General features: G+C 46.4%; 1 protein-coding gene across 1 annotated transcript in view; it reads right to left on the minus strand.

Annotated features, from left to right (window-relative positions):
* Positions 1 to 6,939: 6,939 nt before the first annotated feature.
* LOC106572928 (peroxidasin) overlaps positions 6,940 to 22,914 on the minus strand; it is an 87,783-nt gene continuing 71,808 nt past the window's right edge. The window contains exons 16-23 of the mRNA XM_014147549.2: positions 21,222 to 22,228; positions 20,013 to 20,509; positions 19,766 to 19,900; positions 19,351 to 19,559; positions 15,078 to 15,195; positions 14,798 to 14,930; positions 12,308 to 12,421; positions 6,940 to 9,460 (exon numbers count right to left, since the gene is read on the minus strand). Coding sequence (XP_014003024.1) covers positions 9,287 to 9,460; positions 12,308 to 12,421; positions 14,798 to 14,930; positions 15,078 to 15,195; positions 19,351 to 19,559; positions 19,766 to 19,900; positions 20,013 to 20,509; positions 21,222 to 22,228 — 2,387 coding nt within the window. The 3' untranslated portion in view covers positions 6,940 to 9,286. The remainder of the gene's footprint in view (positions 9,461 to 12,307; positions 12,422 to 14,797; positions 14,931 to 15,077; positions 15,196 to 19,350; positions 19,560 to 19,765; positions 19,901 to 20,012; positions 20,510 to 21,221; positions 22,229 to 22,914) is intronic.

Here is a 22,914-nt window from a genome sequence, read left to right on the forward strand (position 1 = left end):
TTCGCCCTTTGTTATCATATCAGTATGAGAGCAAACTGGGAAAGCCAACAGGAGAGCTGCCATAGAAAACAAGTGGGAGAGGATCGGTTACAATATTTATTGACTCTAGTGATATTGCAGAGTTTGACAGCCAGGGGTTGGTGACACAAGATCCAGTTTCATTACTGGTCTACTGGCGCACACCAACAGAAAGAATAGACTCTGTAATACATTTTCTTTTGAGTGTTTGATACCTGACAACCCGACAACACTATCCTCCTGGCAGGGGATCTGGCTTGGCCTGTGAAGGGAAATATGTTTACACATCAACTGAATTCCCACTGTATAAGCTTCACACAAGTTTGAGACAACTGAGACATTTCCAAACCACTTTGGCACTCTCATCCTTTCTCCAATTCTCACACCTCAAAACACAACATTTCCCACAAACAGTCTATTCTCCTTTATCAACCCAGTATCTCACATTCCTCCAGATTGTGGATGAGAGGGTGTACTGCAGTCGGACCTGTCCCGTCTGCTGCTGCAGAAGGGATTGGCTCTGTCTCTGTTTTTTTATTGGTTCTCTCCCTCTCCGGCTGGGCCTATTAGGGCCATTTCAGGCCTAGGAGAGGAGAGCTTATTAGGAGTTCTGCCTGGCAGGCAGGCAGGAGATTATTACTGGTGCAGTCTGAGCCCTGTTGGAGGAATGCAGGGTAAGTCAGTCACAGTCATAGTCACTCCTCAGACAAGATTAGCTTTGTTTTTAACGACAACAATTACTTCATGTACCCTTCCCTCTCCCTCTTCCCACTACCACCACTAGCCCCCCCCCCCCAGCTCTATCACTCAGTGGAAGATCGTATCTTATGTCAGAACACTCCCCGTCCTCGAAAACTGACCTGTTTTTGCAGTTAGGTTAAGAGGATATATTCTGTTTAGGCAATTAGTATTAATAGACTACGGAAAGAAAGTTGGCATTTGCATAGGGCTGAAAATCCTGAGGGAGGAAGGGGGAATGGGTCAGATGTAGCACTCTCTCTGGGTTCGAGTTTCAGCCGTAAATCTAATTACTGTAACCGACATTGGGAGTGACAAAAAATCTGGAAATGTAATCAAGGCCTGAACTGGAAAAAGGAATGTACGTTGCCATATAATGCTAACAAGAGCTCCTCTCCCCCGAGTCTCGTCTAGTCTGCTTTCTGTGCCAAAACAGATCTACTGACATTCTCCCTCAGAACATTAAACCAACATAGTTACTGTACATGCAGTACACACTACAAAAGCGTTTCGTGCCATTTTGGAAAACAATAAAAGGCTTCAGCTGGATGACAGCCAATCAAAGGCCCTGCTGCTTTGAAGCGAACAGCAGGATCCAGAGTTCTTCGCCCTTTCATCACCTGGCATAGAGAATGAGACTGACGTTCCTGGGGAGAGAGGGAGGGTGGGAAGAAAACTCCCACCTTGGTGAGGCAATACAGAAACCCGGTCTTCCAAATTAAATTCCAGGTCCTGATTAAGAAAGTAGAGTCGAGGCTATGGAGAGCCAGGGCTGTGCAGCTGCAGGATGTGTAGGGTAGGGGAGATGTCCTGTGTTTGTCTGTAGGTCTGTCTGTCTGCTTCACACCATCTGGCTATGTCTGGAGAAAGGCCTGGAACACCTACAGCACTTCCTCGCTTACATAATCTCACCCCATCCCAAAGTCAACATTGGGGCTTAGCTCAGCGCTAAGTGGCCAGGAGAGAGGCTTCAGTGCGTGCAGGGACTAGGACTATGGGAGATACCGGAAAGAATAAACTATGAAGGGATATGGGAGAGAAAGACCACATGCTGGTGATTCCCTCCCCCCCCAACATGCCCTCTAGGGGGCCTCCTATCTGAGGACCCAGTGGCAGGTATCCATGGATGCAAAGGGAAGTCAGGCTCCCCCACCCCCCAAAATAATAAATAATTATAATTCGTCTTGCTTTCATAATTTTCCTTCAATTCTCAAGAGGCTGAATGTATCTCACTGGAGAAAGAATCCGAGCGAGCAAAACAAGGCCCCTCTGTCTCTGTATATGTAGCCCATCTGTCTGATGCTGTCTGGTCAAAAGAGTATGAATTTGTTGCCACCCGTAGCATTGAATGCAAGGAAAGCCAGCGAGCATTTGGCCTCCCTTGATAAACAAATTACATAAAATAATAGCCAATATGCGTTGAGCTAAACTGAGTGAACTCAACTGTGAATGGTCCTGGCGCACCAAATATTTGTGTCAAGGAAAGCCAGTTTGGATTTGGCTTCACATCAATCACATCAAAAGCCAAACGGAATTGACAGAAAAAAACGGAATTCTTCAATCTCGTTGTGTTGTCGTCCTCCGGTGGCTAGCTAGCTAGCTAAAATTGGCCCTTTCCTAAATTAGCCTTGGATGGAGATATGGATTTGGTCTTGTGGTTTTACTTAATTCTCCGTACAGGCCAATGATTATAACGGTGATTCTGACCATTCAAACCATAAATTCATACATTGTGCCCCTTACCTGAGAGGATGGAAGTTCAATATGTAGCTAGATGTAGTAGGCTAATGTTAACTAGCTGGCTCATTGTTGCCCATGAAAGGAAGTTAGGCTAGTGAGCAAACAGGTAGCCTAGGACAACAAAAACTAAAACTAAAAGCGTGTACTGTATGACAGAGTCATAGACTGTTTCGGCAACATGAAAGACAGGAGGATGGCATTGGTGTAGGGTGAGTCAACTTGCATGAACGCACACACACACACACACAGAAATCAGTGCCCTTACCAGCCACATCATATTTAGCTTAGGTTGATTAAATTGTTTTTGGTATCTTTTAGTTGTCACTGTATTAGAGTAAGCATAGGTGATTTTAGATGTTAACTTTCACAATCCATTTTGCTGAAATGGCACTGGAATAGTGGAGGCAGCTCCTGTTTTCTTTGTGACTTGCGGTAACTCTCCATGGCTCTAAATCTATAGTTGTTTAGTAGTCTGAAAATGTCAGAAACATTAACTTGCTTGACCATGCTGGTACTGGTCCCCCGCGGGAATTGAACCCACAACCCTGGCATTGCAAACACCATGCTCTACCAACTGAGCCACACCAGACCGACAATATGCTTTGTGAACTTCAGCGGGCAGATGTTGCTCTCTGGTTTTGTGATGAAACACAGGTGTGGTTGAATTTATTCTGCCACTGTGTCTTCTTACTGTCTCTGTCTTAGGCCTATACACCACAGTGGCAAAAACATTTAAACTAACAGGCTATAGAGCAAACAACACAAATATCACACATAGGTTGTAATATCGTCATTTTTTTTCCTGGCTTCCCCAGTGATTTTACCCACGCACCACTACTGGTGGGACTTCTGAGGATGTCTATGGAGTGGTTGGTCCCATGTTGTCATGGCGATAATGGCTTTTCCTGACTGGGAAGAGGAGGCCTTTTATCTGGCCCGCCACTGGAAACCTCAAGTCCACCTCCAGTTTCATTCCCTCCATCTCTCTGACTATGAGAGGGGCTTCCACCGGAAGGAGGACAAGGATCAGGCCCTCCTCTGAGAAGATACCAATAATAGACAGAAGGAATAAAGAATGGAGAGAGAGATGAAGATGAATGATCAGAGAAGGAGAAAGTCAGAGACAGACAAAGAGACCACCTGGTTCAGACAGGCCTCAGAGAAAAGACAGGAGTGGACATCAAGCAGACTGCTTTGTGTCAAGACGAGCTTATTTAATCAAAACTCTGTCATTGGTTCAGCATCATAGATAACTTTCCATTCACTCATTACTTTCTCATTATAAAGTAATTGTAGTCCCAATGTAGGACTATTTGTTCCAGTATTTCAGGATCAAATGGGGTTCGGTGTTGAAGGTAATCTATGGACAGACTGTTGAAGACATAATCCAGACACAATGTTTGGGATAGCTTTGTAAAAGCCACAATAAGTCATTGCATCTGTCACGTCCTGACCCTAGTAAGATGTTATTTTCTATAGTAGTGTAGGGCAGGGCGTGACAGGAGGTGTTTTTGGGCTGATCTATGTTTTGTAGTTCTGTTTGAATTTTAGTTTTCTATTTCTATGTTGGATTGTTTGGGGTTGATCTCTAATTGGAGGCAGCTGATCCTCATTTGCCTCTGATTAGAGATCATATTTAAGTAGGGGGTTTTCTCATTGTTGTTTGTGGGTTATTGTCTTTTGAGTAGTGTGTTGTCCTCGCTGCGTCACGGTTTGTTGTTTTCCTATTTTCAAGTTATTAGTGTATTGCATTCAGTTTCACTTTTAATAAATATGTGGAACTATGAAAACGCTGCATCTTGGTCCGCTCCTTCAAACAGCCGTGACAGAATAACCCACCAAAGAAGGACCAAGCAGCTAAGAAGGAGCAGCAGGAGGAATGGACATGGGAGCAGATTTTGGACAGGGAAGTACCCTGGAGTAAGGCTGGGGAGTACCAGCGCCTGAAGGAGGAACTTGAGGCAGCGAAGGTAGAGCGACGATACTACGAGGCGTTATATGCACCGAAAGGCAAGTGCGAGAGGCAGCCCCACCCAAATATCTTTTTTGGGGGGGCACACAGGGAGGTTTGCTAAGTCAGGATGGAGACCTGAGCCAACTCCCCGTGCTTACTGTGGGGAGTGGGTGGTGAGGAAAGTACCGAGCTATGCGGAAATGCGCACTGTATCGCCCATACGCATTCAAAGCCCGGTGCGCTTGGAGCAAGCTCCTCATCGTTGTCGGGCTAAGATTGGCATTCAGCCAGGAAGGAGTGTGCCTGCTCAGTGCATCTGGCCACCAGTGCGTTTCCTCGGCCCAGTTTATCCTGAGCCTGCTCTACGCACGGCAGCCCTCATTCCCCAGCACAGCCCAGTTCGCCCTGTGCCAGCGCTCCGCCCGTGCCGGGCTACAGTGACCATCCAGCCAGGACGGGTTGTGCAGGCCGTGCGTTCCAGACCTCCAGTGAGTCTCCAAGACCCAGTGTACCCTGTGCCTGCTCCGCGTACTCTACCTCCAGTGCGCCACCATAGCCCAGTACGTCCTGTTCCTGCTCCCCGCACTAGCCTGAAGGTATGTGGTACTAGCCTGGCGCCTCCTATACCAGTCCCACGTAGCAGACCTCCAGTGCATCACCAGAGCCCAGTACGTCCTGTTCCTGCTCCCCGCACTAGCCTGAAGATGTGTGTGACTAGCCTGGCACCTCCTATGCCAGTCCCACGTAGCAGACCTCAAGTGCGCCACCATAGCCCGGTAAGGCTGGTGCCTGATGTGAGCACGCGGTCCGAAGTACGTCTCCCCAGTCCGGTGAGACCGGTTCCAGTGCCCCGAAGGAAGCCTCTAATGATGGTCAATGGTCCGACGTCTCCAGTGATAATCCATGGCCTGGAGCCCGTAGGGATGATCCAAGGCACGAAGCCTCCAGTGATGATCCATGGCCCGGAGCTTGTAGGGATGATCCATGGCACGAAGCCTCCAGTGATAACCCATGGCCCCGAGTCTCCAGCGACGCTCCTCGGCCCCGAGTCTCCAGCGACGCTCGATGGTCTGGTTCCTCCGGACATACAGAAGCGGGGGGAATCAGCAGGCGGTGGGGGTACTACGCCCGGAACCAGAGCCGCCACCATAGTCATTAGTCACCCACCCTACCCTCCCTTTGTGTTTTTTGTGGTTGCTTTCTTGGATTTGTTTGCATTTGGAGTCTGCACATTTTGGGGGGGTACTGTCACGTCCTGACCCTAGTAATATGTCATTTTCTATAGTAGTGTAGGGCAGGGTGTGACAGGGGATGATTCTGGGCTGATCTATGTTTTCTATTTCTATGTTGGGTTGATCTCTAATTGGAGGCAGCTGATCCTCATTTGCCTCTGATTAGAGATCATATTTAAGTAGGGGTTTTTCTCATTGTTGTTCGTGGGTTATTGTCTTTTGAGTAGCGTGTTGTCCTCTCTGCGTCACGGTTTGTTGTTTTCCTATTTTCAAGTTATTAGTGTATTGCATTCAGTTTCACTTTTAATAAATATGTGGAACTACGAAAACGCTGCATCTTGGTCCGCTCCTTCAAACAGCCGTGACAGCATCAGACATCCTACTTCAAAATCAATTTTTAAGTGAACACTGGTTGAAAAGACTATAACAACATTCAAAAGCACCGATGGGAAGATGATGATCTATGGACAATGTTACTAATGTTTTGATGATCAATGGAGGAGACGTCATTCAGTAAACACCAGCTGCCTCCTGTTTGGTTAAAGGAGCTTTCTGATGCTTGTTGGTCTGTTTACAACACTCATGGTACGTCATGAAAACAGAACATCTGTGCACCAGACAAATGCAGAGAGAACAATTGACAAACTATGATGAGGATGTGATAATCTATAATTACATCAGGTTTCAAAAGGCATTGTTGGCTCCGACAAAGGAACATCTCTAGAACTTATACTATTACAGGTTATAACTAGGGTCTGGAGTTTTTCCTGGTCAGGTCACATGATCAGGAACAACTATTGGCTCTCCAGATGAGGTAACCAAAGACATTGGTGGTTCCCAAACCATAACAATTCTAGAGACTAACAAGAGAGAAATAAAAGCACAGCCATTCTCTAACCAATAACCGTGAATATAGTTTAACTCCACAGTGCCACAACACAGACACTCACAGATAGATATCCCTTAGTTACACAGGGGATAGAGTTTCCACTACAACAGGAATTCATCAAACATGACTCTTATGTTCTTCATTTACGTCTAATAGCCAAATTACAACTGACTAGGAATGGCTACATAGTACAGTACAGGATTGATGATATTGGGAAAAAACTGGATCAGGTCTTAAGACATGCAACTCTATCATCAATCTGCTTTACACGAGGCAGTACTGTACATGTTTACCCATAATGACAGTGTTTGGCAACATATCTAAAGAGTAGCAGCACCCACCAGGGAAATAACAAACAAACATGGCGGTTGTATTTCAAATGTGGCCTATTTTTTTATTATTGTTTTGAGAGGCATACATTACAGTGCAAACAATTCTTTGGCAAACTTACAATACAATTGTCAGATAGGTATCCACTTTGACCACTCACTTTGGGACAGTGTAGGTAAAGCATGTTCAGTCTTGCAGAGCAGTGCATTCCGGTGACAGTGGGGGGTTTGGGGAACAAAGGGGAGACCAGTAACATGAGGGTTAGAATGAAAATAAAAAAAACAACGAAAGGTACTCATTACAACATGGCTGAAGATGACATGACAACCAGCGATGCAGAGGAAGTGAGGTCACAGTGCAATGGGAGCCAAACCTGGGGTTGCATGCATATACAGACGCAGACACACACACACACACACACACACACACACACACACACACACACACACACACACACACACACACACACACACACACACACACAGAAGCAGGAGTAAAAGCCTAGGTACTGCAGAGGAAAGTAGAGGGAGGAGAAAAGAAGGGTCTACAATACATAATGATGTAGGTATTCCATGTGGTATGATACCAATGTGCCAACATTGCTATTGAGCTCCACCACAACTACATGATTGCCTTGACATTCTAGGAGAATCCCCAAATCCAAACAGCATACTTTACATACTTGTATCTGATTTATGGGCCTCTGTGTGTGTGTGTGTGTCCGTCAATGGGACACACTCTGTTGGCTGATTTGTAACAGTAGGGAGCCTCCAGAAAATAAAGCAGCGCCAGATATTTGATTGACACCATCTCCCGTTCCACCCTACCCTCCCATCTGGCTTCCATTAGAGAGGAATGGGGTTCAGAGAGGTGGAAGTCTGCGCTTCACACACCCGGCCAAATGACGTCACCTCGCCTCCATATCCATCGTCTCCTAGGAACCTAAGAGACGAGAGCCAGGCAAGGTTTCTCACCTGCATTAAAACTACAGAGACCTGGTGATTGGTCACACACACAACTCTCACAGAGGAGAATAGTTACATCATAAGGGCTGAGTGCTTGGGAAGGGGAAAGGAATGCATGTGAGTGAGTGTCCTTCAGTAAACTAGAGCTGAGAAGCTGTGGGTTCGGTTATGAGAGCACGAGATAGTTAGGGAGGTAAGGCTGCAGTCCTTTAATGTCTATGTGTGAGTATGGGATAATGCTGGACAGAGGGGTAGACGGGACACTAGGGGTATGACAGAGTACTGCTGTGGTAGGTTAGCAGTTGGCACTGAAAGAGCACTGAAAACGTTGGGACAAAAATGACTACATCTCTACAGTGGTAACAAATGGCCTTTCACTGCTTTAACAACATGGAGTGTGAAAAGGCATTACATCTAGTAAAGAGCGGTTGAGCCAAATAGGAACATCTCCCCTTCCAACCCAAGCCCAAGCCCCAACTCCAACCAACACCCCTCAAGTTTGTAAAAGTTTGACATTGCCTTGAGGAGAGGAGATAACATATCTAAATACCAGAAGTTATTTAGTTCACCAACAGTTGCCATTGAAGACAGATGTGATAACAAGGTAAAAATCAGTAGACATCTTTGAATTGCAAAAGGTTTTTGTAGGGCTTCACATTATCTTCATATGTTAGCAGGTGATACAAAAGGGAAAATACATATTCATAATATGATATAAAGCACCATAAACATTTTGAAAGCGGAAGTAATTTAATACATAAAATGTCTCTCAAATGTGATTTTTTTTAAGAACAAAAGGCACATAATGAGTGTATATTTGTTGCTTGCATATTGTAAAAAATAATAATAATACTTTGAAGGGTTGTATTTTGTGACTAAATCGTTAAGACAAAGGGGAAAATTAGCACCAGTTTTTCGGCATCTCTAACCTGAGAAAGCGTTTTGAGACAACATGGCCGACCCATGGTCGATCTAATGGCTGCAGTGCCATTTCCTCCTCTTTAAACAACACATTTGTTTCAGCCGCTTTGTGGGGCCTTCAAATGCAGTGGTGAGGTAACACTTCAGATCAGAGACCTCTGAGGCCCTGTTTGGGAGGCCCCGAGTGAGGAAGGGGGTTGTCCATCTGTCCATCCATCCAAATATTCATCCATCCATTCATCCTTCCAGAAGGAAGCAGATCCATAGTGACTGCTCTCCTGTTGCCAGTGGATTTGAAACCAAGCCTCAGGCAGTTCGTTGGCCATGGGGACATGACAATCAAAATAACAAAATAATACAAATTATGATTTTTCTAAAAACGATTAAAAAAACGAGGCAATTGGGTGCAGGTGGCTGTAAGGTAAGCGCACCATCAGGGTCTCTCCTTCTGTGTGTGTATGTGTGTGTGTCAGACACTAGGGCATGGAGCCCCTGAGGGTTATACGTGATGAGGGCTACCCGGCGCCTGGCTCCCTGTCTGGGTCTGGCTGTTACTTGCTGCTCCCTCTCCTTGGTTGAGACACACAGGGCAGCACAATCCTTTCAGCTTCACAGGCTCCTGGCACTCCACTGGCGGAAGACACGACTCCATGAAGCACGTCACCTGGGCATCCTGGAGGGAGGGAGTGGGGGAGGAAAAAGAGGGAGGGAAAGAAAGAAAGACAGAAAGAGAGAGTGGGGGTCGTCAGGTTTGGCATGAGAAACCTTCACCTCTGCCAGCAGATGGAAAAGTGAGAGACTGGAGAGTCATGAAGATAAAGAGGTGAAAAGAATCGTTCAAGCTGAAAAGTGACACTGTACATGGGTCTGCAGTGCCATGAAGTTGGTACAGCGGTGCCAGGAGGTTGGTACTGTGGTGCAAGAGGTTAGTACTGCAGTGCCGGGAAATTAATACTGCAGTGACAGGAGGTTAGTACTACGGTGCCAGGAGATTGGCACTGCTGTGCAGGAGGTTAGTACTGCGGTGCCAGGAGGTTAGTACTGCAGTGCCGGGAAATTAATACTACAGTGACAGGAGGTTAGTACTACGGTGCCAGGAGATTGGTACTGTGGTGCCAGGAGGTTAGTACTACGGTGCCAGGAGATTGGTACTGCGGTGCCAGGAGGTTAGTACTGCGGTGCCAGGAGGTTGGTACTACAGTGCCAGGGGGTTAGTACTACGGTGCCAGCAGGTTGGTACTGCGGTGCCAGGGGGTTAGTACTGCCAAATAGTAGAAGGGTGTAATGCTGGCCATGGCGCCAGAAAGGGGAAGAATGGGACAGGACAGGTGGATCCTGGCACTGGCATGGTGCTGAGTGGAGCAGTGATGGCACGCCAATGGCTCTGTTGATCTGATCATCTAGCCCACCTCCAGGCAGTGTGAAAAGTTGTGGAAAGAGGTTGTTAATGGCAAACAGGCCTGATAAGCTGGGTGTGAATGTGAGAAGTGAATATACAGTTGTGCATGTCTGTGTGTGGTCTGTACATGTGTGTGATCTGTATGTACATGTACATCAAGTTTGTAGAGGCACAAGCTTCATGTAGTCATTGCGTGCTAGGAATATGCGACCAAATACTTAACTTTTGACTACTTTAATACACATACAGTTGAAGTCGAAAGTTTACATGCACCTTAGCCAAATACATTTAAACTTAGTTTTTCACAATTGCTGACATTTAATCCTAGTAAAAATTCCCCGTCTTAGGTCAGTTAAGATCACCATTTTATTTTAAGAATGTGAAATGTCAGAATAATAATAGAGAGAATGATTTATTTCATATTTTATTTCTTTCAACACAATCCCAATGGGTCAGAAGTTTACATACACTCAATTAGTACTTGGTAGCATTGCCTTTAAAATGTTTAACTTGGGTCTAGCGTTTCAGATAGCCTTCCACAAGCTTCCCACAATAAGTTGGGTGAATTATGGCCCATTCCTCCTGACAGAGCTGGTGTAACTGAGTCAGGTTTGCAGGCCTCCTTGCTTGCACACGCTTTTTCAGTTCTGCCCACAAATGTTCTATAGGATTGAGGTCAGAGCTTTGTGATGGCCACACCAATACCTTGACTTTGTTGTCCTTAAGCAGTTTTGCCACAACTTTGGAAGTATGCTTGGGATCATTGTCCATTTGGAAGACCCATTTGTGGGTCTTTAACTTCCTGACTGATGTCTTGAGATGTTGCTTCAATCCAAATAATTGCCTCATGATGCCATATATTTTGTGAAGTGCACCAGTCCCTCCTGCAGCAAAGCACCCCCACAACATGATGCTGCCACCCCAATGCTTCACGGTTGGGATGGTGTTTTTCGGGCTTGCAAGCCTCCCCCTTTTTCCTCCAAACATAATGATGGTCATTATGGCCAAACAGTTCTATTTTTGTTTCATCAGGCCAGAGGACATTTCTCCAAAAAGTACGATCTTTGTGCAGTTGCAAACCGTAGTCTGGATTTTTTATGGCGGTTTTGGAGCAGTGGCTTCTTTCTTGCTGAGCGGCCATTCAGGTTATGTCGATATAGGACTCGTTTTACTGTGGATATAGATACTTTTCTACCTGTTTCCTCCAGTATCTTCACAAGGTCCTTTGCTGTTGTTCTGGGATTGATTTGCACTTTCCGCACCAAAGTACGTTCATCTCTAGGAGACAGAACGCGTCTCCCTCCTGAGTGGTATGACGGCTGCGTGGTCCCATGGTGTTTATACTTGTGTACTATTGTTTGTACAGATGAATGTGGTACCTTCAGGCATTTGGAAATTGCTCCCAAGGATGAAATAGACTTGTGGTGGTCTACAATTTATTTTCTGAGGTCTTGGCTGATTGGTTTTGATTTTCCCATGATGTCAAGCAAAGAGACACTGAGTTTGAAGGTAGGCCTTGAAATGCATCCACAGGTACACCTCCAAATGACTTAAATTATGTCAATTAGCCTATCAGAACCTTCTAAAGCCATGACATCATTTTATGGAATTTCTCAAGCTGTTTAAAGGCACAGTCAACTTAGTGTATGTAAACTTCTGACCCACTGGAATTGTGATACAGTGAATTATAAGTGAAATAATGTGTCTGTAAACAATTGTTGGAAAAATGACTTGTGTCATGCACAAAGTAGATGTCCTAACCGACTTGCCAAAACTATAGTTTGTTAACAAGAAATTTGTGGAGTGGTTGAAAAACGAGTTTTAATGACTCCAACCTAAGTGTATGTAAACCTCCGACTTCAACTGTACATGTATAAGTGAATTTGTCCAAATACTTATGACACTTTCAAATGGGGGGACTAGATACATGAAGTGATTTCATTTCTAAATGGTAAAACAGATACTATTTTAAAAAACCCTTTCTGTACTTTCGCTTCATATGAAACATTTTTGCATCTGAAATCTAAAATGCTGGAGTATAGAGTCGAATTAAAAGTTACAGCTTCACTGTCCAAATAAATACGTAGGGGAGTGTATGCATGTGTGTGGGGGGGTACATACTCTGCACTCGCATGTGGAGCACGGATCCTTCTTCCACCTTTCTCCGTCCGATCGCTCACGGCCCTCCTCATCAGTGCAGTCTGTCTTACTCAGACGAGCTTCAAGTCTTTTAATCTGCAGACAGACAGGAGGGGTTAATGGAGGCTAAGGAAAGGAGGTAGCACCCCCTCTGCTAACTAAAGCCCAGAGCAACCCCCCCCCCCAAGCACGTACACACACCCACAGCCCAACATCTTTCCTGTAATGCGAGTCACGCGAACAAGCTAGACCCGGGGCAGTTTTATTTAACCATCCACTTACAATAAATACACCCCCCCCCCATTCAAAGACCCAGGCAGCACAGAGGGGCCAAGGGCAGGGCACAGGGCCCAGTCTGTTTAAATCATCTGTACCACTTACAACTTAAAGTGGAACTGACAGTATTTTAGCAACATGTAATCTTACAAAAATCTGTTCATATACACCCCCAGGAAAAAATATGACGACATTTTCTGATGCTTACATATGGTCATTTTCATACTTTCATAGAATGTTTGGGAATGACATACAGTAACGCATTTGTAAAAATTCTGTAGCAATATATAGTGGGAAAGCGGCCGTGTGTGCGTTTAGACAATGAATAGACACTGCAGTAAATAAAACCAATAAAACCTAATAAAACCTCGATCAAACCTACAGCGTCGCTGTGCAAAATGGTACGCAGCATCATCTGGATATGTGTGCAACAAAGGTTCAACATTCATCTTCTGCTACCATTTCTGTCAAGCCGTCTACACATACAATTTGATGCATACGTTTGATACATCTAATGTATGCACCACACAGAATGCACAGCAACTGCCTCTGTAATGCAATGCTGCAAGGCAAACGCAGAGTTCCATTGGAAATGAATGTACTTCTGGTGTACCAAAGCGCAATGACACTCTGTGTGATCAAGGCATAATGAAAACGTGTACGTTTTGTCCAGGACCGGACTCTACACAGACCGGTACGCCTTGACCAATAAGAGCTGATATGCAAATAAGCCATTTGCTACACGGGTTGGCCATCATTCACTTTGAACTGGACTGTGTGTTTACAGACAGTAGCAACAGTGCGACTTTAGACCATTAGAACACATTCACCAAAATACACCTGAATGGATTTCTGCGAATATGTAAATACCACGTGAGCCCACTTACATTTAGGAACTTTACAGTCCTATTGATCCAACAACCATGAACAGGTGTCTTTCCCTCCTTAAGATCAACAGCTAATGTTAGCCAGAGAAAGATGAGCTAAAATCTAACGAGGGAACAGTAGATAAACACAAACTTTTTCAGCTTGTAGTTGACCATCAAAATTGCGCTGATAAACAATGAGGAATAGTAGCCCACTCGCCGTTCTGCAGCTCGCCTGCAAATGCATGCTTGTCTCAACCCACGTTTTGACAATTGAATGAGAACTGCCTGCCCGCCCGCCCATTTAATTGATGCCAAATACATTTGATTGACAACTAAGAGATATGCATGCTAACTGTGGTTAGCCAGCTAGCAAAGTGATCCACATTTCTTGCTTGATAACCAAATGACACCTGCATCTCTAGCTGTAGCAACACAGAAAAACACGATATGAGGGTAAAAAGTCACCCACTCGTCCAATGACATGACATCCTCCCAGCAGCTAGCTAGTTAACTAACGTTTGGGTCCGTGTTTTTAGCTAAATAAATAGCTACATAAATAGATACGCTAGTCTATAAGCCATGTAATGACTGACTTGTGATCATTGCCCTTGCTAGTTTGATTGTATTGACATTCCCAGCCTTAGTTACATTCGTCCGTTTTTGTCTAAAATAAAGAGTCATTGAAACTGAAACAGTACATCCTGAATGGGTAGAGGAAGCAAACAGTGTACCAGCCCAGCTGTGATTTACAACCTGATAGCAGGAACTACCAATAAATGTATTGGTGAATTATTTTAATTATGCATCGAACTGCATCCCTCTATTCGGCCAACAATGGAATTTGGAGTAAAAAATGATGCATTTCTTAAATCTCTTACAAATGAATTTTTTGCCTAAACTGGGAATTATATATTTTTTACTGATATTATGATTGTCTGTTTGTTTCATATCTGCAAAGTAGTTAAAAACGCTGTAAGTTCCACTTTAATCAAAGCCATGTTAGCCTTTTAGCCTACAGCACAGTTAGCTCTCCTTTATCCCACCCCAGTGTGCTACATGCTAAAATGCTCTACCATCAGGCAGCATATCCTGTTCAATCTGGGCACATACAATACCGGCTTATAGTGTTTGGATTCTACAATGTTCTGCATAGGTTCTACGTGTAAGAGTCTGAGCTGAATATGACTGGACTTGCAGTGTAGAGGAAGGATGTAAAGAAGCACTCAAATCACTATCCAACAAGTCTGTTGTTGCTATTTCAACGTGTGATGAGCTTAAAGAACAAATCCAGCAGATCTAGCCTTATGTAGTATACAACTGTTCTCACCTGCTTCCGTAAACCTGTGATAGTCTTCTGCATGTCCACCACAAAGTCTTGGAAGTCATTCAGCGAAGGTTCAATGCTTTGTTGCCAGCTGAGAGAGACATTCACAAGATTTTCAGGAGTGCCTTCAGCTGGGCTGAAATATAAGAAAACACATCCCAAAATACAACCTTATGTTATTATAGCATAACTTTGTGAGTTATAATAATTTTAGTCACCACAGTCGTTAGCTATGACGCAGAATGGTTATCACATTCAAGGAACTTAACGTAGCCAGAGGTACCTGCTGTTCTCCTGTATGCTGTTGGCTGCAGGCTTCTCCTCTGCAGAGCTCTGGTCCACTGACCTGCGCCCTCTGAAGTGGTAGGACAGGGCATTGAACTGACCCTTGGTTCTGCAGTCTGGGGGTACAACAAATCACAACTAAAACAATGGGGCAAATCAGGAAACTCAGATTACATAAAGATGAATGAATTAAAGCTCTAGGCCCATGCCCTGTGCCGTCTTATCTGTGACGTGATCAGTGATGCAGGTGAGTACTGCTGAAGCTCTGCTGCCAGTTTCTCACTCACACCTTAGTACAGTGTGGTGGTAGATGGGGATCTGCCCTGAACACACACCACTTCATCTTCAGGTCCACCTTTCAACACACTTCAAAGAGCTTATCTAAGAGCAGGGCTACCAAGACGTCAGCCTCCCACACACCCACACACCTTATAGACGGTTTCCCTGACAACGTCACAAAAATGATGGACATGCATTGCAAAGGCCCTGTGTTATGATTCTGAATGGTCAGATAGCTAGCCACAATGACCAGAAGCTGCCATGTGGGGAATCGTAGGTGGTTTGTTTCAGCTAGTTCTATCTTGTTTTTGATACCTTGTCTTGTTTTGAGGTGTTTTGACTTATACCACATCTATGATAATATGGCAAAAATGTACCAGCTAGCTAACAACTGCAGCGATGTATTTGAGAGACAACAAGTGCTTATTGTGAAAATGCATTTATGTTTTCAATACATATGGAGACAAAATATTATTTACATGTTGCCAATAATCCTTTTCAAAGCCAACACCATCTACTTTGCCCCCAAGATGCTCACACCATCCTTATAATAGAAGAGCAATAAACCCCCTGACAGAAACCAGTTACACAGAGAGGCCCTGTAATTGAGGCCCTGTAATTAAGTGGGCTGTAACGTACACTGTGGGAGCTTCTCAGGTTGGGGTGATGGTAAACAAAAGCTATAAAACACACGTTATATGTGAGAAAAAAAACTCAGCTATAAAATACTTATTTATCAAAAACAAAACTCTCGCTCACTCACATGCACGAAGAGAAAGACACACACACGCGCGCGCACACACACACACACACACATTTCCTCTTCTACTCTGACCCTCTCCAAGTCTGATCCTCTCCACATCTGACCCTCTCCACCTGTGACCCTCTCCACCTGTGACCCTCTCTATGTCTGACCCTCTTCTCCTCTGACCCTCTCCAAGTCTGAATCTCTCCACCTCTGCCCCCCCTACTCTGACCCTCTTCTACTCTGACCCTCTTCTATTCTGACCCTCTTCTACTCTGACCCTCTTCTACTCTGACCCTCTTCTACTCTGACCCTCTCCACGTCTGATCCTCTTCTCCTCTCCTTGCCTGACCCTCTTCTCCTCTGACCCTCTCCACATCTGATCCTCTCCGCATCTGACCCTCTTCTCCTCTTCTCTTCTGACCCTCTTCTCCTCTGACTCTCTCCCTATCTGACCCTCTCCACCTCTGACCCTCTCCACCTCTGACCCTCTCCACCTCTGACCCTCTTCTCCTCTGACCCTCTCCACCTCTGACCCTCTTCTCCTCTGACCCTCTTCTCCTCTGACCCTCTTCTCATCTGACCCTCTTCTCCTCTGACCCTCTCCACGTCTGATCCTCTTCTCTCCACGTCTGACCCTCTTCTCCTCTGACCCTCTCCGTATCTGACCCTCTTCTCCTCTTCTCTTCTGACCCTCTTCTCCTCTCCTCTGACTTTTTATTAGCTTTTCCCATGTTCATTTGTGAAGGCTGAGTGAACTCAGGGTCAGAGCCAAGAGAAAAAAGGAAAACAATCATCTAAGGATAAGAGACCACAGTCGTAAATGTAATCCCAAAATCATTACGTTCTCAAGGGACATTATCTGAGCTCATAGCAAGGACTAGTGAAACTAGTTGGCCGTTGTCCAAGGCTGATTCTGAATAAAACATACTTGAATTATATTTCACTACATGAGGCAACAGTTGAGGGTGGAGGGAGAGTGGGGTGAAAGTAGGGTGAGTACACCCCCAGACCTCTCCACTTCACCCCCGTATCCACCTGAATACAAACTCTTTTAACTCAATAAACACTACTCAGTGTAAATCATGACATCATCTAAAACACTCAAAGGATCAAATGGAAAAGTGCATTGTGACTAGTGTGTCTCACAGTAGGGAGTAAATAGCTTAATATGTGTAATAGCACACTGCTCACAGAAGCCCTGTATTCTCACCCAGCCACCCAGAATAAGTGGCTCAGAGTCATCCACTCAGGGGTTCATTGGAGGGAAAATTCAGCTGCTCTCCAAAAGCCAAAACCTCTCCTGCACCCCCAGATACCAATTCCAACTTTCCAACAATTTCCTATAGCATATCTACTAGCCTATGCTTTGGCTGAAGAGAAGCAATAAATTGGTGAATTGGTTGCGCTGATCATACATGTGACGACATGCTAACCAAATAATATATTTTAGTAGATGGGACGAGACAAACCCCCACTGAAAGCCCTCATACTCATACCTACTGTCATCCCAGTCAAGTAGCCTACTGCTGGTTTAGTCAATGGAACCCTGGGATGGAATGTACAACATCAGGGCTAACTCTCAATATAATATGTAACCCTTACAATCACATGGTACTGTCTTAAAAAGCCTGGTCATGTACCAGGAGTCTGGGGTCAGAGGATAGTACCAGGAGGCTGGGGTCAGAGGGTAGTACCAGGAGGCTGGGGTCAGAGGGTAGTACCAGGAGTCTTGGGTCAGAGGGTAGTACCAGGAGTCTTGGGTCAGAGGGTAGCACCAGGAGGCTGGGGTCAGAGGGTAGTACCAGGAGTCTGGGGTCAGAGGGTAGTACCAGGAGGCTGCGGTCAGAGGGTAGTACCAGGAGTCTGGGGTCAGAGGGTAGTACCAGGAGACTGGGGTCAGAGGGTAGCACCAGGAGGCTGGGGTCAGAGGGTAGTACCAGGAGACTGGGGTCAGAGGGTAGTACCAGGAGACTGGGGTCAGAGGGTAGCACCAGGAGGCTGGGGTCAGAGGGTAGTACCAGGAGACTGGGGTCAGAGGGTAGTACCAGGAGACTGGGGTCAGAGGGTAGCACCAGGAGACTGGGGTCAGAGGTAGTACCAGGAGGCTGGGGTCAGAGGGTAGTACCAGGAGTCTGGGGTCAGAGAATAGCACCAGGAGGCTGGGGTCAGAGGGTAGTACCAGGAGTCTGGGGTCAGAGGGTAGTACCAGGAGTCTGGGGTCAGAGGGTAGCACCAGGAGTCTGGGGTCAGAGGGTAGCACCAGGAGTCTGGGGTCAGAGGGTAGCACCAGGGGTCTGGGGTCAGAGGGTAGCACCAGGGGTCTGGGGTCAGAGGGTAGTACGAGGAGTCTGGGGTCAGAGGGTAGCACCAGGAGTCTGGGGTCAGAGGGTAGCACCAGGAGACTGGGGTCAGAAGGTAGTAGGGAACAGTAGAGCAGGTAGCTGATTACATACAGCTCTCAAGACAAACACACTACCAAAATCTGAAAAATAACCCATGGCATTTACTGTAATGTTGATCAAAAGTACATTCTTGACCCACTAATCAATTCCAATCATACCCAAGCCCTAACCTATACAGCCACAACAGGGGATCCAATCTAGCTAGTCAATGGTCTTTTCACTGTGATGAGACAAAGCCTGAAGACATTTGTATTATTTCATCTCTGTCCTATCTTATCTGGGTTTGTTGTTTTCACATGCAGGCAAATGACAGCAGTCATACAGATAGCACTGTCAGACAAATCCACAAAGCTTTTGTAAATGCAGTCTCAAACACTGTGGGGCACTGACCAATTATTACCCAAAGCCTAGTCAGGTGCCTCCTAATCAAATGTAGAGCCTCTCATGTCCTGTTGCTTCCCACATCACATTCCACAGAAATAAGCGTCCAAACATTAACCCTGCGTAACCATGGATAACCATGGATAACCCTGTGTACCAACAGTACCAACAGTCTGGGTATCTTTTATAAATCTTTGAAGCAGTAAATCCTAAAATCATTCCATTCTGATGAAGAAGAAGAGGAAGTTGACTCAAGAGTATTGGACCATAGTTACACTCCACAACGTGTATAAAACAGCACCAATCCCAGAGACTCCCCATTCCCACAGATCACTACTTTTCACCAAAGACATATAGAAAGACAATACACTATGTCCATGACAAAAAGTAGTGCACTGTTTAAGGAATAACGAGTCATTTAAAATAGAATGAATGTGTGTTTTATATTCTATGTTACCCACCTTCGCAGCAGTCCTGCCACATGCGCAGGTCAATGTTGGGGATGTCGTCACAGCTGCCGTATCCGTGGGGCAGCTGTGCCACGCTGAACACGTCCTGCTGGATACGGGTGATGTTGTCACCGTTGTCACACAGCACCCTCGTCAGAGACGCCTGCTTCAGCTGGGTCAGCTGGGCCGGGGTGAACACACCTGGGTTCTCATACCAGAACCTGGAAGCACAACCCAGGAGGAGAGGAGAGGATGGAAGGTTACATGTAAACACACACCATACAGACAAAACCTACACTGTGTCCATCTCTCTCTCCTTCTCTCTCTCTCTCTCTCTCTCTCTCTCTCTCTATCCTCCTAAAAAATGTGTTGAGGATGAGCATAATTAATTTGACAAGAATTGTTAGCTGAGGGGAAGTGAGCTCACCGGTCCCCATCTCTAAGGCGTTTGAACTGGGCAGCCAGCAGACACATGAGGGTGGGTCCCAGCCGGCTCTCAGGAACCAGGTCCTCAGCCATCAGAGCAGGGAAAAGGTCGATGTTCAGGGGAGTGCCGTATAGCCTGGAGAGATAGGAATAGACAGACAGACAGTCACAGCACTGTTACTCAACCCCAACGGAGCCACAGTTCAAGTGTGTCTGCAAATGATTGATGGCTAAAACCTGGTTTGCACCTCTGCAGCTTCTCCCTGACTTGGGGGTTCTTGATCTCATTCTTCAGGTCGTCAAAGCTCTGTGCCGAGGTCAGGTTACAGAAGGTCCGGTAGTCATTGTAGGGCGGTATCCCATGATCCCTTCCTCTCTGGATGTTCATGGCGGCCAGGTCCAGCGCCACGGAGTGGGCCATGGAGAACAGCCTCTCCGTCAGCTCTGTGTTCAACAGCTGGGTCGACACGCGCATCTTCCCCGCCACGCCGAACAGGCCCCGCAGCAGGGGGTCGATGCCCCCCTCATTGACGATGCGGAAGGGGGAGAAGAAGGCACGGTGCAGGGAGATGTGGCCCTGGGGGATGGGCTGGAAGTGCTCGTCCAGCCGGTACAGGATGGGGTTGATGAGGGTGTGTCCGAAGCGGAAGGCGGCCGTGGCAAAGGCGTTGAGGATGCCGGCATTGATGTTGGGGTTGTAGCCGTGGTAGTCGCCAATCAGCTTCCTCCCCGCGTCACCCATTACCTGAGGGAGGGGGTAACCATCATCATCATCACCAATAATAATAATTTACAGAGACAGCACCTTTCATCAATCTGAAGACCTTTCACAGGAACCTTGGTTAGATCTATATAGTAGAGTAGTCCTTACCTTGGTTAGAGTATGAGACAGAGTAGTAGATCTATATAGTAGAGTAGTCCTTACCTTGGTTAGAGTATGAGACAGAGTAGTAGATCTATATAGTAGAGTAGTCCTTACCTTGGTTAGAGTATGAGAGAGTACTACATCTATATAATAGAGTAGTCCTTGCCTTGGTTAGAGTATGAGACAGAGTAGTAGATCTATATAGTAGAGTAGTCCTTACCTTGGTTAGAGTATGAGTGAGTACTACATCTATATAGTAGAGTAGTCCTTACCTTGGTTAGAGTATGAGAGAGTACTACATCTATATAGTAGAGTAGTCCTTACCTTGGTTAGAGTATGAGAGAGTACAACATCTATATAGTAGAGTAGTCCTTACCTTGGTTAGAGTATGAGACAGAGTAGTAGATCTATATAGTAGAGTAGTCCTTACCTTGGTTAGAGTATGAGACAGAGTAGTAGATCTATATAGTAGAGTAGTCCTTACCTTGGTTAGAGTATGAGACAGAGTAGTAGATCTATATAATAGAGTAGTCCTTACCTTGGTTAGAGTATGAGACAGAGTAGTAGATCTATATAATAGAGTAGTCCTTACCTTGGGCAGCCAGTGGTTGTAGGTAATGTGCTGCATCTGTGCGCCAACTATCTTCCTTGCCTCGTGGTAGATGGTGTCTCCGTCCCAGTGTGGGTTGAGTCTGAGCAGCGCTGTAGCTATGCGGTTGTGTTCCCTGAACCACACGGTGTGCATGGCTGTCAGACCCAGCTGCTCGTTGGCCCTGTGGTCTCCAGCCAGGAAGCAGGGAATGGGGCTCTCGTTCTCATCCCTCATACACTCTGTAGGGGGCCCCGTGGCGAAGGGTAGCAGGGGCTTCCCAGAGCGCTGGACGATGCCCTGCCTCAGCAGTCCCCTCTGACTGGCCAGGTCGCGGACCTCCTCTGACTCGTGGCGTGAGCTGCCGTACACGTTTGACGCGTCAATGTACGATGTCAGCTGGTTGATCTGTTCCCGTGGAAACACACTGTTCATGAGGAGTGATGTCATGCCGCTGCCGCACACGGGACTGGAGCGCACAAAGAACATGCAGCGTGCCCCACTGCGCGCCTGCCGAGGGTCCCCCGGGGGGAACTGGATGGGGAAGCAGGGAGGGTCATTGGTGCACACGTTGGTACACAGCTGGCCGTCTGAGAAACGTGATTGGCTGAGGGCGGCAACTGTGGAATCTAGATCATGGTCCAGGAACTGTCCCCACTGCATGAGCATGTGGGTGTAGTGGTCATCTGGGGTGATGGTCTCCGTGCCGATCATGGTGGTGGAAACGAGGCGGGGCAGAGGCAGGGCGTGGCCGTTGTGATGACGGCTGCTGGCGCCATGCGGCAGGTTGAAGCCGTTGTCGTAGACTGACTTGAGGAGGCGCTGGAAGGCGGTGAGGGAGGCGCCCCACATGGGGTGCTGCAGGTTGTTGCAGGTGCCGTCGTGGCTGCGGTACTTCTGGTGGAAGCAGATGTCAGAACAGTTGTTGAAGCGGCGGTGGGCCGTGCAGCCTGACAGGTTGGCGATCACATCCAGGAAGTGAGGGGACACCAGGTCATTGTAGCGGAATGCTGGGGACGAAGGGAGGGACAGGAGGTGTACTTTATGGTGTACTGTATAAGGCCACATACAGAGGAAACACGCACAGGGCTGTGTACTACACCACTACATGAATATAGTTCCACCTAACAGAGGAGCATGTAGCCTACTAATGTTTGCCCTGGGAATGTAAACCTGCATCTTGAGGGAAAAGAGTGTTCCTCTGACATGCGCTAACTCCCTGGGAAACTAGACAGCTCCTGTGTTACAGCTCAGTGTGTGTGTTTGTGTGATATGTGAGGTGCTTTGTGTAACTCAACTCAATGGGGAAAAGTGAGACTTCCCATCAGAAGTCAGCTGGCTGATGAAACATCAACAACCACCAACCCTCCCATGTCCCCCCGAATCCCACCCTTCCACCTCCACCCTCTGGTCATTCACAGAATCAATCCAGCCATACACAACCTTTGGGGTAGCAGTGTGTGGGGGGAGAGGGTGTCCCAGGTCAGATAGAGATAAACCAAACAGGCTACATTGTTTTTGCTGACGTGCAAAAGTTAGGGCCTGGTGTAACAATGAACACTTGACTGTTGTCATAACCAGTGAAAACACTGAGCTCTCTCTCTCTCTCTCTCTCTCTCTCTCTCTCTCTCTCTCTCTCCCTCTCTCCCTCTCAAATCCTAAATATGGGGGACCAGTCCCCCTGTTTGGGTCATCG

The sequence above is a fragment of the Salmo salar genome, chromosome ssa01, assembly GCF_905237065.1.
Source record: "Salmo salar chromosome ssa01, Ssal_v3.1, whole genome shotgun sequence".
In the NCBI taxonomy this organism is placed as follows: Eukaryota; Metazoa; Chordata; class Actinopteri; order Salmoniformes; family Salmonidae; genus Salmo; species Salmo salar.